The 16126-nt window shown below is 47.4% G+C and overlaps 1 protein-coding gene across 1 annotated transcript in view; it reads left to right on the forward strand.

Annotated features, from left to right (window-relative positions):
- The window catches only part of LOC144948829 (uncharacterized), a 33054-nt gene extending 19993 nt beyond the window's left edge, over nt 1–13061 (forward strand). The window contains exons 5-7 of the mRNA XM_078878480.1: nt 8184–8953; nt 9957–10180; nt 12166–13061. Of these exons, the coding sequence (XP_078734606.1) occupies nt 8184–8953; nt 9957–10180; nt 12166–12316 (1145 nt within the window). The 3' untranslated portion in view covers nt 12317–13061. The remainder of the gene's footprint in view (nt 1–8183; nt 8954–9956; nt 10181–12165) is intronic.
- Nucleotides 13062–16126: the final 3065 nt, after the last annotated feature.

Raw genomic sequence — 16126 nt, forward strand, 5'->3', positions numbered from 1 at the left:
AAGTGTTTGACAGGAGTAGGCGATGATTGATGTGTATACATCCAATTGAGTGATTTGCGTTTAAATTATTTAAAAAAATACAAATTTAGACCGTGACTCTAGCACACATTGGCACACTCTTACTAATTACATCATGGGATGATGAACATCTAACTGGTACACAGCCCTGTAAGGATGACGTCATACCTGTGGTCTTGTCCCTTCACTGGCTCCCTATCCATACCCGTATTGATTTTAAGATTCTCTTGCTGGTATCCAAGGCCTTAAACGAACTTGCTCCTCCCTACATGCATGACCACCTTCGGCCGCATATTCCATCAAGGTCATTAAGATCCTCAGATTGTGCATTGCTCACTATGTATTTATTTAGCGAACTAGCGGTTAGTATCCGGCGTTGCCCGGGCGAAAAAGGCAGACACATGTAGTTACACACGCAAATCCATTAATACACACACGTAGAGTTACACGCACAAATGGACTCACACATACATACATAGACTGAACAACAACAATCGCCATTCGCCACTAAATGGCGGTGATGTCACAACAATGCTTGTGCCAAGCTATGTGCACCTTGAGGCCAGGTGAAGTGTCGAACGCCCGCTGGAAAGAGGTCACGGGGCAAACCCAGATGGCACAGGTCGACTGACTGAGACGACTGGCTGATGCACCACCTGTGGCCCCTACTGTGGCAACTTTCTGTGCTTTAGCCACCTGGCGCTCCGCTCGTTGTTGTGACCGTCACTCCTCCGCCCTCCGTTGTTGTTGGAGGGTGACTGCCTCCAACTGGCCAGTAGCGTCCTTCAGGAGCCTCCTCCACAGTGGCCGATCTTGACACGGCTGGTACCACTCATCCGCAAGTGGACTCAACTCCAAGTCCTCCTGTAGCACATCACTCCATGTCTTCTCCAGCCCGTGCCGCGCCCGTTTAGCCCCCTCGATCCGGCGGAACAAAAGCTGTTTAGGCATGCGGTGGCTGGCCATGCGGGCTACATGACTCAAGCAACGCAGCCTTGCCTGCCGGAGGTCACCGATGGGACTTTGTCCACATCTTTCAAGGATTTGTGAGCTCCTCACACAATGCAGCCTGGTTAAACCCAGGATGGATCGTAGGCAGGCCAGCCTAAATGTTTCTAACCGGCGAAGATGTTCCATTAGAGGGGTCCAAGTTTCGCAAGCGTAGAGAAGGGAGGGAATGACCGTGGCCGAGAAGACCTGAAGCTTCGTACGGAGTGATAGAGCAGGTAGCTTCCACACAGCGTTACGCAGCCAATGAAAAGATACTGCAGCTCGACTGATTCGGAGTGAGACCTCTGCTGTTAAACCTGGAGCCGGTCATTAGCACACTGCCCAGAGAAAGTCTCCACTGTCTCCACAACTGCCCCATCACCAATTGGGAGTTGTGGGGATGGAGTGTCCGATGGTACAAAATAGCCAGGCAGGTGCTTAGCTTTGGTTGGGCTGATGGTAAGGCCCCACCTGTTGGTGGCAAGCTCCAGGTTCAGCAGCAGCACCTCGAACTCCTCCTCTGAGTGAGCAGCCATTAGCAGATCATCGGCATACATAACGTGGTTGAGCAACAGGGAGCCATCCCTTGACCGCACCCGGGCATCGATCAGCCTCCCATTGTATCTGTAGCAGATGGGAATTCTTCCGGTACAGGCATTGAAGACTCGACGAACTACGTGGTCCAATGTTGGAGCCAGAGGACATCCCTGTTGCACCCCAAGGTGTACAGGGAATGGCTCTGACTCACGGGGCACGTAGTTAAGACGCGGGGCCGCTCACCATCATGAAGGTCCTTAAGGAGGGTGATGAGTGGGTTCAGGACTCGGAAAGCACGAAGAGCAGCCCAGAGGCCATGCCTACTGATGGTATCATAGGCCTTGAGCAGGTCAATAAAGCACACGCATGGACTAAGATGCACACATGGACCTACAGACACACAAAGAAATGGAGTTACACTAACATGGAGGCATGCACACACAGCGACTAACACACACGCACATGGACTGAGACACACACACACACATATGGACTGACACACACAAACACATCGACTTACAGACACACACACACATATGGACTCACACACACATAGACATGCACTTGAGATACGCACACATGGAGTTACACACATATATCGACGTACACACGTACAGTGACACACACACATACATAGAGTGACACACACATTGCCGTACACACACATACACATGTGGACTGTCACACAGACATCCACTTGAGATATACACACGTGGCGTTGCACGCACATATATGGACGTACACACATACAGCGACTCACACACACCGACTAAAACACACATTGACGTAAACACACATGTACTTACACACACACATATGGACTAAGACACACACACATGAACTTACACATACATAGACTGACACACACATAGCCCTACACACACACATATGGACTGTGACACACAGATATCTACTTTAGATACACAGACATGGATTAACACACATATGGACTCACACACAGACGCATTGACTTACACACACACATCGAGTGACACACACATGTATAGACTTACACACACATGTGGACTAACACACACACATATGGACTGACATACACATCGACGTACATGCACACAGATCGACTGACACACACACATGGACTAACACAGACACAAAAACACGTTGACGTTGTCCGTTCGAAAAAGACACCCACATGGAGTTAAAGACACGCATGGCTCTACACGCACACACATATGGACTCAAAGACACACACATGGACTCACACACACACATCGACGGGCACAGCATTCCCCGATGATGGCACAGCTATCAGTATTGCAGTACTACGTACGAGTAAATAGCGTGACGTGAGCGATGGAAACAATAGAAATGCAATTAAGAAATAAGCAGAAATCACAGACTGGCAGTAGACCGTGGCAGCGTTATAAAAACGCAGCAAAAAAAGGGGAAATTGAGCAACCCAAAAATCCAAAAAGAGTTTTTTGTACACAAACATATTTATTGTAACATGTCAACTCGTTTCATAATGGTAAACAATGAATCTGAGTTGTTATCTTCACGCAAACATAATTATTGTAACATCTGTGAACTTGTTTCATAATGGAAAACAATGAAGCAGAGTTTTTATCTGCACACAAACCTTATTGTAATGTTTATCATCTAATGTATTTAACAATAATAAACAATGTACCTGAGTTGCTAGCGTAAGAAGCAAGGAAATTTGTACTTAGCATAGGCGTGTTGAGGCCTTGTGCGATGCGTAGCCCCCGTCCTGGCCTAGATTGGCGAGGCGCGGAGTTGGCAGGTTGCCAGGCTAGGGGCTGGGCCGCTACCCGCCCCCCCCAACATCCGCTGTCCGTGCAAGAATAATGGTATGTAAGCAGAATATTATTGTCTACGGAGTCTGTAGTATAAACTGAACGCATCGTGTTGGGGGGGTGCGAAGAGGACATGACACTGTGAATAAATATCCGCAGCGTGATGTGTGTATGTGTTGACTGTAAACCGCGTAAAAGAAAATGTCTCCCGTGAGCTCGAGCGAACGCGCATGACTTGGTAGGGTCCGCCCCCCCCACGCCACACGCAATTGGCGTCACTTGGTACCGTCGATGTCGTGCAATAAGTAAATAATGAATAATAGAAACGGCACAAATGTGTTAATTAAACTACTTTAAAATTTAGGGACGGGAAAACGGAATAGCCTATTCCCACCACGGGGCTTAGGGCGTGCTGCCTGGCAAATTATTTCGGTCTTAAACCCCACCGTCCGAGAGCCAAATCCCCCGCAAGCGCGAGCGCATGGAGACTTTTATATATAAGAGAAGATAATAAGAAGAAAGAAGATATAAAGTCCCTAAGACAAGCGGTTGCTTCCGGTCCTGTTGTCTTGAGGGTGAGCAGTGCTCCACAGAGTTTGTGGATTGGACAGACTTATAAGATGTGGTGCACGGTTTGCTCCACCCCATAGGCACATCGAGGGCTCGCTCTCATGCCCCATCGGTGGAGGTTGGCAAGGCATGGGCAGTGACCAGTCCTGAACCTGTTGAGGGTGCCCACTGTCCCACGGTCGAGGCTTCGCACTTGGGGTTGATCGTGACTTTGCAATTGCGGCACCTAAACTCTGGGACTCATTGCCCCTTCGAGGTCAGGACTTCCACGACACGACAAATCCTCAAATCTCGGCTGAAAATACAAAAGTTTAAAATGGCGTTCTCTCTTTAGTTATTTTCAAACGTCTTTCTCGCTTCTTCTTTCCTTGGTTTATGTTAAACTATTTCCTCTTTTCTAAGCACAGCGCCATTGCAAACGATTGTTTAAGGGCACTTTGTAATCTTCTTGGTTCTTTCGGTAAAGTCACGTAGAAGGAAAATAAGAAAATAAAATAAATAAAACATAATAAAATACAATTTTCACGACGTTTCGGCCACAATGCAAGCAGCCGTCCTCAGGTGAAGAACAGGGCTGTTGGAAAGACAGCGTCCTAATGAACACCACCAAGCTTGGCAGCGTATATTTAAGCAGGAGTTAGAGGAGGAGAGCGCCTTGACAAAGGAATTTACATATCATTCATGCGACGCTACGATCCTCGTCAAACCGTTGAGATGTTGTGGTTGTATTCGAGTTTCACTTTGTTCCATCGCCGAGCGCCGACGTGGCGAATGATTGTAGCGGTGCGAGTTTGTTCGGGGCCAGCATTAAATGTCAAAATGACGTCATAATTACGTTGTGATTCTAAGTTTACAGTAATCCAGAGATGGCCGGTTCGATCTCCCGGCGCGGCAGTTGAAACAAGGTCCACTTTGTTACAATGTGTGTTGAACTTCTTTCGCACCGAACTTCTAGCCAACCGTGCTCATCGGAGGTGCGGGGGGGGGCAACAAACTAAGCACGTAGAGCAGTTCTAAAGAAAATCTATATTTAAATCGATATTTTAAAGCGCTTCTTCTTCTTCTGGGATGTCTCGTAGTCGAGTATGATTTCCCTCCAGGTGTCACTTGTCTGTGTTGTGAGGTGGACCTGACTGACCATGGCTCGTTGTCTCTGTCTCTGGTATGTGTGTGTGTATGTTTTGCGGCGTGCTCTTTTCCTGGCTCTCAACTCTCTTCACTCGGCCTCAAAATGCTGAGTTCCATTGTTTCTTTTGGCCCTCCATGATGGTCTATCAAGAGCATAGATTTCCCAGTTGTTTGGATCTATGTGGCTTCGCTTGAGGTGCATTTTAAGGTTGTCACGGAAACGCTTCCTTTGACCTCCGGGGGCACGTGATCCATCGCTGAGCTGGGAATAGAATATTTGCTTAGGAAGCCTCGAGTCATTCATTCTCACAAGGTGATCTGCCCATCTGAGTTGATGCTTCATCGTGATGGCCTCAATGCTGGATGAGTTGGATCACTCCAGAACACAGATATTAGTTTGTCTTTCTTCCCAGGTGATGTTTAATATTTTTCTAAGACAGCGTTGATGAAACATTTCGAGAGATTTTACGTGTTTACGGTAAGTGGTCCAGGTTTCTGCACCATATAAGAGGGTTGGAATGATCACAGCATTATTCACAGTCACTTAGGTGTTGGTGGTAATGTCGTGGTCTTCAAAGACTCTGTTCTTAAGTTTGCTAAAGGCAGCACCAGCTCGGGCAATCCGATGTTAGATTTCATAATCAATTAAGACATTGCTAGAGAGATGGCTGCCTAAGTATGGGAAACTGGGAACGTTTTCTAGTATTGCATTGTTGGTAATGATTGTAGGGGGTGGTCGGTGTCCTCCCAAAGCTTGTTGAAAAATGATCTTTGTGTTGCTGGTATTCAATGTTCGACCCATCCTGCTGTAAGCATCTGTAAATATGTTGACGATGACCTGAAGGTCAGCTTCTGAGCAGGCACTGACTTGGACATCACCAGCATGTTGGAATTCAAAAACGGATGTGACTGATGTTTTCGACTTGGCTCTGAAACAGTTGATGTTGAATATGTCCCCGTCTGTCCTATATGTGATATTTATGCCTCTGGGAAGTCTGTTCTCTGTCAGATGACACATTCCCGCCAGGAAGATGGAGAAGAAAGTTGGTGCAATTGTAGTGGTGGTATTGACGTGCGCCGACTGTGACAGTGATGGATCACGGGGCGGCGCGGGGTGCGGGGTTGGGCACGCGTTGTGGGCGTGGTGTGGACGCGCGCGCCGGGAGTGACAGATGACGAGGCGGCGCGGAGTGAGTGGTGAGGCACGATGAGATGTGGGAAAAGAGGATCGTAGCCAGCACCCGGCGATTGGTCGAATAAGTGGGTGCTCGCAGCGACGTCCGCAGGTGGGGTATAAAGGGGGACGCGCGAGAGCACTCGGGGAGAGTTACCGAGTTGAAGACCCGAAGACGGAGCTGAAGACCTAGTGAAGCCGAGTAGCTCAGTGGCGTTAGTCGCCGAGTAGCTAAGTGGATGTTGGTCATCCGAGTAGCTCAGTGGCGTTAGTCGCCGAGTAGCTAAGTGGATGTTGGTCATCCGAGTAGCTCAGTGGGCGTTAGTCGCCAAGTAGCTAAGTGGGTGTTTGTCACCCGAGTACTAAGTGGATGTTGGTCATCCGAGTAGCTCAGTGGCGTTAGTCGCCAAGTAGCTAAGAGGATGTTGGTCATCCGAGTAGCTCAGTGGGCGTTAGTCGCCAAGTAGCTAAGTGGGTGTTTGTCACCCGAGTACTAAGTGGATGTTGGTCATCCGAGTAACTCAGTGGGCGTTAGTCGCCAAGTAGCTAAGTGGGTGTTTGTCACCCGAGTACTAAGTGGATGTTGGTCATCCGAGTAGCTCAGTGGGCGTTAGTCGCCAAGTAGCTAAGTGGGTGTTTGTCACCCGAGATACAAAGTAGGTGTTAGTCACCTGTAACCAAGTTTGATAAAATAAAGAGTGTGTTACCCGTGAAGTCGTCTCCCGTGGAGTTACTACATTACACAATAACACAGCCTTGCATCACACCAGTCCTTACTTCAATTGGCTCTGAAATTTCACCATCAGAGAGGATGACAGCCTTCATACCGTCATGCAACAGACGGATGACTTTAACAAATTTTGTTGGGCAGCCATATCTTGGAAGGTTTCTCCATAGTGCATCACGATTAACAGAATCGATAGCTTTAGTCAAATCAAAGAAGGCCATGTACAGTGGTAGTCTCTGCTCCTAGCACTGCTCTTGGAGTTGACGGGCTGAGAAGATCATATCTGAGGTTCCCCTGCCAGGTCGAAAGACACTCTGCGATTCAGGAAGGAGTAGTAGAAGTCTGTTAAGTAGGATTCTTGTCAGTATTTTTCCAGTGGTGGCAAGAACAGAGATTCCTCTGTAGTTGTTACAGTCTGACTTGTCACCTTTTTTGATGACGGTGACAATGATGGCATCTTTCAGTTCGTTGGGAAGGTCTTCATCATTCCAGACCCTGGCCATGAGGGAGTGCAGGTGTTCTAGTAGGTGTTGTCCTCCATGTTTGTAAATCTCAGCAGGAATCTGGTCTAGCCCACTAGCTTTGTTCTCTTTCATCTGCTTGACAGCTTTAGCCACTTCAAGCATCGTTGGTTCTCCAGCTAAATTCTCAGGGATAGAGTGTTGCGGAATCTCACATAATATAGAAGCGTCTACAAAAGCGTTGCAAAAGTGCTGAAGTGTTCCTGCCAGCGGAAGATGATGGCATTTTTGTCTTTGAAAATTTCTGTCCCATCCTTAGACTGAAGTGGTGCAAGGCCCTGTTTTGATGGTCCATATAAGACTGGTTATTTTAAAAAAATTAATGTGGGTTATTGGAATCTGTAAGATGTTGTATTTCTTCTGCTTTGTTTCTGAACCAGTTGTTCTTCAGCTCCCGGATTTTAGTTTGTACTTCCGATTTGGCCTCCTTATATTATTGTTTTTTCTGTCTAGACTGTTTGTGTTGTTGCCAGGCGATTAAAGTGCTTAGCTACAGTGGCTTCCTAATATCCGAAGAGTGTTCCAGACGGCTGCTTGCGTTGAACCAAATGCTGCTCGAATTATGCACTCCCAGGATGCCTTATGATTTATGTATACAAAACACATGTTTTTTTCTTCAAATGTGGAGCAACAGATATGGGAATGAGATATACTTCCTGTTTACCAATTGTGATTGCGAGATTTCCACAGCAATAAATATACCCACTCTCTACACGCGTGTCCAACTCTACCCCGAGCAGGAGCAGCAGCGAAGCCGACCACGGGAGCTGCCGCGCCAACCATGGACTCGAGCGAAGCTCCCAAAATGAACAGCAGCATCAGCGGCGGCAGCCTCTGCCCAACAGACGACTCCTACAAATACCCCGTCTACTCGGCCGTCTACGGCATCGTCTTCATAATCGGGATCACGGGCAACTCGATCGCGCTCTACGTCTTCCTGCACCTGACGAGGACGAAACTGGCCAGCACCATCTACTTCATCAACCTGGCCCTCGCAGACATGTTTTTCGTGCTCATTCTGCCGCTGCGCGTCGTCTACTACGTGCGCGACGGCGACTGGCCTTTCGGGGACGTGATGTGCCGCATCAGCTCGTTCGCCTTCTACGTCAACCTCTACGGCAGCATCTTCTTCCTCACCGGCCTCAGCGTGACGCGCTACCTGGCCGTGGTTCACCCCGTGCGCTCGCTCAAGGCCGTCACGGCGCGGCGCGCGGTCATCGCCTGCGTGTCCATCTGGGTCGTCGTGGCGCTGCTCACCTCCCCGTTCCTGCTCAACGGCCAGCATCACGACGCGTCGAGCGGGAGGACGCTCTGCTTCGAGAGTAAGAGTGGCGGCAGCCTGGTGATGATATTGGCCATGAACTACATCGCCCTGGTGATCGGAGTCCTCGTCCCGTTCGCGACCATCGTCGCCTGCTACGTGGCCATCGCGCGCACCCTGATGAACTCCCCGATGGCACAACGCAGAGATTCAAACGCGTGCAAGCGCGCCGTGCGGATGATCGTGCTGGTACGTATTCGACGTGCGAACCGATGATAACTGAGCGCGAACCTGGTGTGCTGCACCATTCTCACGAGTGCTACGTTACCATGGAGGCAGGCGCTGTGATTCACAGTGACGTCGGCGCACGTGGCCGATTTTTTTTTTCGTATAACGTCACAAATGTAACGATTAAAATACCACGCAGTGTTAACCAGGGTGGCCGCTAGGATCGAACGGCGAACCACTATCTGCAACAAGCAACAGCTGGCACCTTTATCCTATATCACCCAATTCTCTGATCGCTCCACTGTCTCCCAATCCAATGACGGATGAATTTAAATACCACAAAATGACAATCTTCAAGATTCTCTGTGGACACCTCTACCGACCTTTATTGTCTCATCTCACTCTGTTTCCCTCTGTGCACTCCCCTACCTCTCTCCTCTCATTTCACTCTCTTCCCCCTCACCACTCTCCTACCTCTCCCATCTCATCTCGCTCTATTCCCCTCTGCACACTCTCTGCTCTGATATTCAAAACTTTCTGCCAAAGTCCTCAGTTAATCTCAAAATCAAAATCTGTATTCATATTGGAGGAATACGATAAGCTTTAAAGCTCTTTTTCACAAATGTCCAGTAGCTTCACAGATGTTCTTTCAGTGGGAGGTTGTTCATTCTCCTCTACTGTTCCCAAAGCTTGTAACTCTGTCCAGGCTTTGGGAATAGCCCAACCCCCTCTGCACCCCGCCCCCACCACCTCCCTCTACAATATGAATGCGCCCACTGTTTCCAGAGAGCGTCACGACATGCGGTCGCATTTAGACCCGCCTTGCTCAATCCGCATTTTGTTGTTACACGAACTTCACGGTGTGAAATCATTCATTGGGCGTGATCTTAAAACAAAACAAAAACAATCACGTCGTTACACGCACCTCAATGCGACAGACGGCTCGTTCGGTTTGTATCAAAACGTGGAATGATTCCATGCCGGTGGCGATCGCAATGACAACGATGTTGGATTCGTGCTGCAGGTGCTGGCCGTGTTCGTGGTCTGCTTCATCCCGTACCACGTGCAGCGCACGCTGCTGCTCCACAAGCTCATCAACCGCCACAGCAGCTGCGACACGAAGCTCTACCTGCAGAAGTCGGTGGTGGCCACCGTCTGCTTCGCCGCCTTCAACAGCTGCCTCGACCCGCTCATCTACTTCTTCGTCGGCGAGAAATTCCGCGAACGGTTCATGAGCGCCGTGCGGAGGTACGCAACGAGATTTGGACTTGCTCGGGTGTTTTTCGAGGTGGCGCGCTGCACAGCTCTCTCCCATGTGTTGTCGCGTTTTATACTGGTAGGAACCTCCTGGTTACACCAGCCCACAGGGGATTATTGTGTCCGTCGTTCAGGGAGGGGCTGGGTGGGGAGGGAGGGGCTGGGTGGGGAGGGGAGGGTGGGGCTGGCTGGGGAGGGGCTGGTCACCCCGTGGTGCCCTTATAAAACTCAACGTTTAACCTACTCACGCCGGCTTGTGCCCGCCCTCACAGTCGGGTATATTTGCGGAATACACCATGCCGTCGTTGACCCTGACCATTGACCGAGCAACCCAACATTCCTACCAGCTCCCTCCGCAGGAATGTGTCCCTTCGGTGCATAATGCCCTGACGTTGACCTCACGTGCCGGAGAGCTGTTTTAGGAACTGAGTATCTGTTCTCAGTTTGATTGATGGAGTTGCCCAAAAGTGAACTGGGGACTAAGATGCTGCTGTAGACGCGACCTTCAAAGTGGTGCAAGAGGGGTCATAGCGGAACAATTGGTGCCTCCTCTCCCCCTGGAGGCCAGAACATTTGGTATTTTGTTGTAAAATGCTGGGTAAACTGTATTGTATAAGACTAGCAACCCATACACGTTCTTTGGCCGTGTCTGTCCATCCTTCCCAGCCAAAAAATCTTATGTCAAGCCCTGTTTCTCCCCACATTTCTCTTGCCTTCTGTACATCACAATTTATTGTGTTGTCTATTTTTTATCTTTGTGTCTCTATTCCTTTCCACCCTCCGTCTACCTCTCCTTCCCTCTCTCTTCCCCCCTCCACTCACCCACTTAAATTGTGAACTACATTTTGTATTTTATCAGGTAAGGCCCACTGAGCCTCATAGCTATTTTTTAACAAGCGACCTTGCCACAAATGATAGCTCGACGAAGTGGCTTATCACGTGGACATTGATATCAGCCAAATATGTAGAGGGGGAAACCGGAAGACCCGGAGAAAAATCCACAGGATGACGGGAAGAGTGACACGCAAATCTCCAAATATACAGGTGTCAGGGTCAAACACAAAGCCTCCAGGCAAGGGAGTTAACATCTCACCACCGCAGGGCTTCCCTCCCCCTATCTCCCTGTTTCTCTCACCTCTCACCCTTGCTCTCCTCTCCCTTTCCTCCTTTCCTCCCACTGCTTGTCGCTTTCCCTTGCTCTCCCCTACCCATTTCTCTCTCTCTCTCTCGCTTTCCTCTACGATTCATGCCCTTTCGCTCTCTCTCCATCGCTCTCCTCTTTGTTACAGATGTGTGTGATAACTTCAACCACCGCACGCAAGGAATCTGGCTATACAGGCAGGAATCCAGCCATCAAATAACGTTAAATAGGGCCCTATTTAAAACGTTTTACATTTAGGGACCAACCCTTCCTTTCTACCCCTCCCTGGGAAGTTTCGAAATCAATCTCTGAGGAATGTACACCACGTTTAATCTGACATCATGCGGCAGATTCCTGCAAAAAATACACACACATTGGACACATTGCGGAGGTGGTGTGGCCAATACCTTGCCCAACCACCTTTATCTTCCTAGTGCTGTTAATCACTGCACCGGGTGCTCATGTAAAGCTAGGTTGACCTAGGAAGAAAGGCCCAGCACCTGTTCTGATATCGCTCGCCACTGAAGTTAGCCATAGCGGTGAATCGAAATAAGGATGCCGAGTTCATCTGTTTCCCACTCACAATGTTTCTCACTCAAGTCAACGTTGCTTTTGCCCATAGTTGCAAAGTCTTCTGGGAGAAGAGCAGCACCCACGTGCCGGATATTCGGGTGTCTCCCTCCTCTCTGCGTGCTGTGCAGTGCATGGCCAGCCAGCCAATTTATATATAAGATAGAGTACCATCATGCCCTCTTCACACCCTCCCTTGCTTGTATTGCTGATAGATGGAGTGTCCCTCCCATGTTCACACACAAAAAATGTTCCCCTCCCACAGGCGCTCACGAATCACCTCCGCCACCAGCTCCGTCCGCCCCAAAGATCCCCTCGCCAGAAGCACGACCAGGGATGCCGCCAAGCTTCACATGCAGCCACTCGAGGGCGATCCTCTACAGAAGGAGGAGCCGCAAGAGGAGACCGACGAGTGATAGGCGTCTGAGTGAGACTCCGCACCAGACGAGTGTTTAGCGATGGATGCCCAACGCTGGCTGAGGAAACAATGAATGACGATTGTCTTTTACCATATCGATACCACGCGTGTGATGATTGTTGTACCGTGCAGCTATGATTATTCCACTGCTGGATGAAGGCGCTCCCCAAGCCACTGCTAACTCTCGGCATCCTGCGATGTAATGATCCACATAGCACTCGCACAAGAGCTGCTTTCATCGCTCCATCTCCTGACTCAAGGATTAATGTCTTAACGCTGAACCCCTAACTTTTTTATATTGAATTTTATACATATTGGTGGCCGTTTTGTATTGCTGTACAAATGTATACTGTTGAACATTTGCTTGTGTCCATGTGGACAGTCTTGTCATTTCACATCTGGATGATTTCCTCTCTACGTCGTTCGGGTCGTGCGGATCGTTTGACCATACTTCCCCACGCTGATCAGTGCAAGTTGGTGACAGTGGTGGTCATAGACGTGGGAGTTGGGATTGGTAAATTGTGTGTACCCATGACCAGTTCTGATATCACTCACCACGAAAGTTAGTCGTGGCCTAGCTGATCAATTTGCTGCTTTTCGATTTGGTTTTACCCGTGCCCATCTCTGCTCATGCATTGTTCCATCAATTTTCGTAACATGATGGACATTTCACCAACATCTTCATCTGATACATTCTTAGTGTACGTTACTGAAACTATAAAGTCCCCTTACCAAGAAAACTCGCGTGGACTCCATGGCATGTACTGTACAGTGTATGTATTTTGCAAGAAAAAAACCCTAGCTTTTTATCATTTGTATTACTGTGCATTCTTTATGTTTCAAATACGTTTCTGTGAGGATAAAATTAGCATTTTACCTAAAACATTTGTTGTACTGCTTTTGTGTGTCTATAATAATCGATATTTTTTACACGCTTTCTATTAACTTACTCTGTCTGTTGTTGTTGTCGTATCCTCAAATCTTGTAACTCAATTTTAACCCACTTCCCAATGTGGTATCGACTGAAAACTTGGTATACTTATGTCATAATGATGACAATACTATATTATATCCAAAAAAAATTAATGAAAATATTTTAAAACAATCCTTTTTATATGTTATGTTTCGACTTGGGTCTAATTGTCCACGCTCAACTGACGTTGGCTGTAAATCACCACAGTCCCTTACGTTATGGCAAGCTTCGGGGTCACTTCCTGGAGTCGTGGAGTTCTTCCATTACTAGTAGGGTACATTTCATTAAAGAATGTTTAAAAAAAAGTTTTAAAATATTACTCATTTACATGCCAATATGGCCCTCAATAGAGTAGGCATCAGTGATGTGCGGTGAGGTCAATGGCTGGGGAGTCACTGGCTAGTATCAGAGCCAGATTTACACACATGAACCCGATAGAGGTAGTTTGAATTCCCCATTCAATTGGCAGGTTGCACAATGACTATTGGTTAGGCGACCCCAAGTTTCATATTTAATATCAGCATTCTTTACAACACACGCATACAGGGAAGTTACATATTGGATTCACGTTTAATAGGCAAATGCAGTTCCACTATTCATACTCAGTCAACACAAATAACAAGTAAACCCGTAGTGAAGTTTTTCACTATAAATCCTTTATATGCGTGGCATCGGGGCGGCGAGTCCTCTCGTCCTCTGGCAGCATTAAACAATTGGTAATTAAATATTTAAAAAAATTTCCCTAAACAGTGTAAAACTTTGGAACAAAACATTTTCACGAAAATTAATTGTCACGCACAACGAGTCTGTGTGCAAAATGTCAGCTAGATTGGATCACGGGAAGTGGGTTAAAAAACGACCGAAATATTTGCACGGTCCTAAGCAAGCAAGCGAACTTAATATAAAGGATTTAATAAAGGATTTAAAACTATATTCGCCTGTGGAGGACGCGGGGATCGATCCCGCGACCTTTGGCATGGGAAGCGAGGGCGCTACCAACTGCGCTACTCCGCCACGGCCTGTGGAGGGGTTACGCTCTGGGCTCTTACACTGTGATGTTCAGCCAAATCCATGAATGAGTTCTATTTGAATATATGTAAAATATATTTTTTTTGCCTAAAATGTGTAACATTTTGGGAATTCTTTTTCACGAACATTAATTGTCTGGCACAACGAGTCTGTGTGGAAAATGTCAGCTCGATTGGATCACGGGAATTGGGTTAAAAAACGACCGAAAGATTTGCACGGTCGTAAGCAAGCAAGCAAGCACGCAAGCAAGCAAGCGAACTTAATATAAAGGATTTACAAATATATATTGCATGGTTTTACCTTTACTTGTTAATGAAGTCCATTCACCCTTCCTTTGGACAAAGATGTCATCCCTGTCTCAATAGAGATGATTGCCAGGGATGAAAGTCGTCTTTGGTCAGTCCAATTCCGACTGTATGTTTCGAGTTGTTTCAAAGCAGAGAACGACCTTTCAATGGACGCTGTTGTAGCTGGTATAGTGAGCACCACCAGTTGGAGTAACTCTGTCGCATCGGGAACCGTCGGCATCAGATCATTCTGGGCTAAAAAGCTGAGGAGATGTCCGGGTGATTTGCATTCGTTCCTCACCATTTGTGAACTATACAATCCGATGAGGTCAGCCTTTCGTCTAACAAAGTCAAAGTACCTTGCATATTGTGATAGGCTCTGCAGTTTGGTGTCATCGAAATGTTGTGACATTTCATAAAATTTCGTGCAATCGACCAAACCAAGGAAAGTTAGCTCACCGAAATGATCAAACCTAGCTTTCATTTTGTTCTGCCTCACGGCAGGAGTTTTGCCTCACGGCAGATGGGGGGGGCGTATGTACACAGGAATTTCCTGTTAATGATGCTAATTTTGGTCACGCGACCAGGAAGTTTCGATTTAAGATTCCCGCTCAACCACGCGGGCGTCGGCCATTACATAATTCAAGATGGCGGCACACATCGCCAGCCGCAATTGTCCATTGTGGGACTTTAAGAAGCATTGTCTGTAAGTTCGTTTATGTTCTTATAATATTGGCAATGCTGTTATAATGTTAGAATGACCGTTATAATGATGTAAATGCCTTTATAACGTTGTTAAATTGTTATGATAAATACGAGGCCAAGTTAACAACGAAGCCTGCTACTTTCCTTATTGTGAATGTTACTTGTAATTTAATAAGTCGAGTCAAACTTGTACCCAAGTAACTATATTGCGATCCTGAGAGCAAGGATGACGAAATATCTCATCCACAATTGAGTGTTTTGTGTAATACTGTACATTTGGGGTGCAGTGTGATGAATATACGATGTGCCTTTATGTAACACAGCAGCTTATGCTCTTGTATAGTTATTCAGTAGTAATGTAGGGGCCTGGTCCATCCAGGGTCTATTGTTGAGAAACATGTTATCTAAGACAATGTTCTGATGCTGTGGTGTTCATTCATTGTGTTAGTGTTTCCGGGTTATAACAGATGCTGTATCTGTGCTGTTTTCTCACCAGCTTTACCTCGTTAAATTCAATAAATGACGTTTGCAGTCGGACGTTCATCCTGGCTCTGAGGGTTTATTGGACGCGAGGTTAACTACTCAGCTAGCGGTGCAACGCAGCGCACAGCGAGGCCGAGACACATTTGAACACTGATATTGTCCAGAATGTTATAAAACATTATTTTCCTCTCATCTCTGATCGGCTGTTAACTTAGTGTTGGTGTACGGTGCTTTTTTGTGTAGATTCAACTTTATACTTTGACCGCCAAACCAACCATATCATCAGTTCATGTAACTTTCACCTGAAGGCTCTCAGACACCTACATCCTTT

The sequence above is a fragment of the Lampetra fluviatilis genome, chromosome 51, assembly GCF_964198595.1.
Source record: "Lampetra fluviatilis chromosome 51, kcLamFluv1.1, whole genome shotgun sequence".
In the NCBI taxonomy this organism is placed as follows: domain Eukaryota; kingdom Metazoa; phylum Chordata; class Hyperoartia; order Petromyzontiformes; family Petromyzontidae; genus Lampetra; species Lampetra fluviatilis.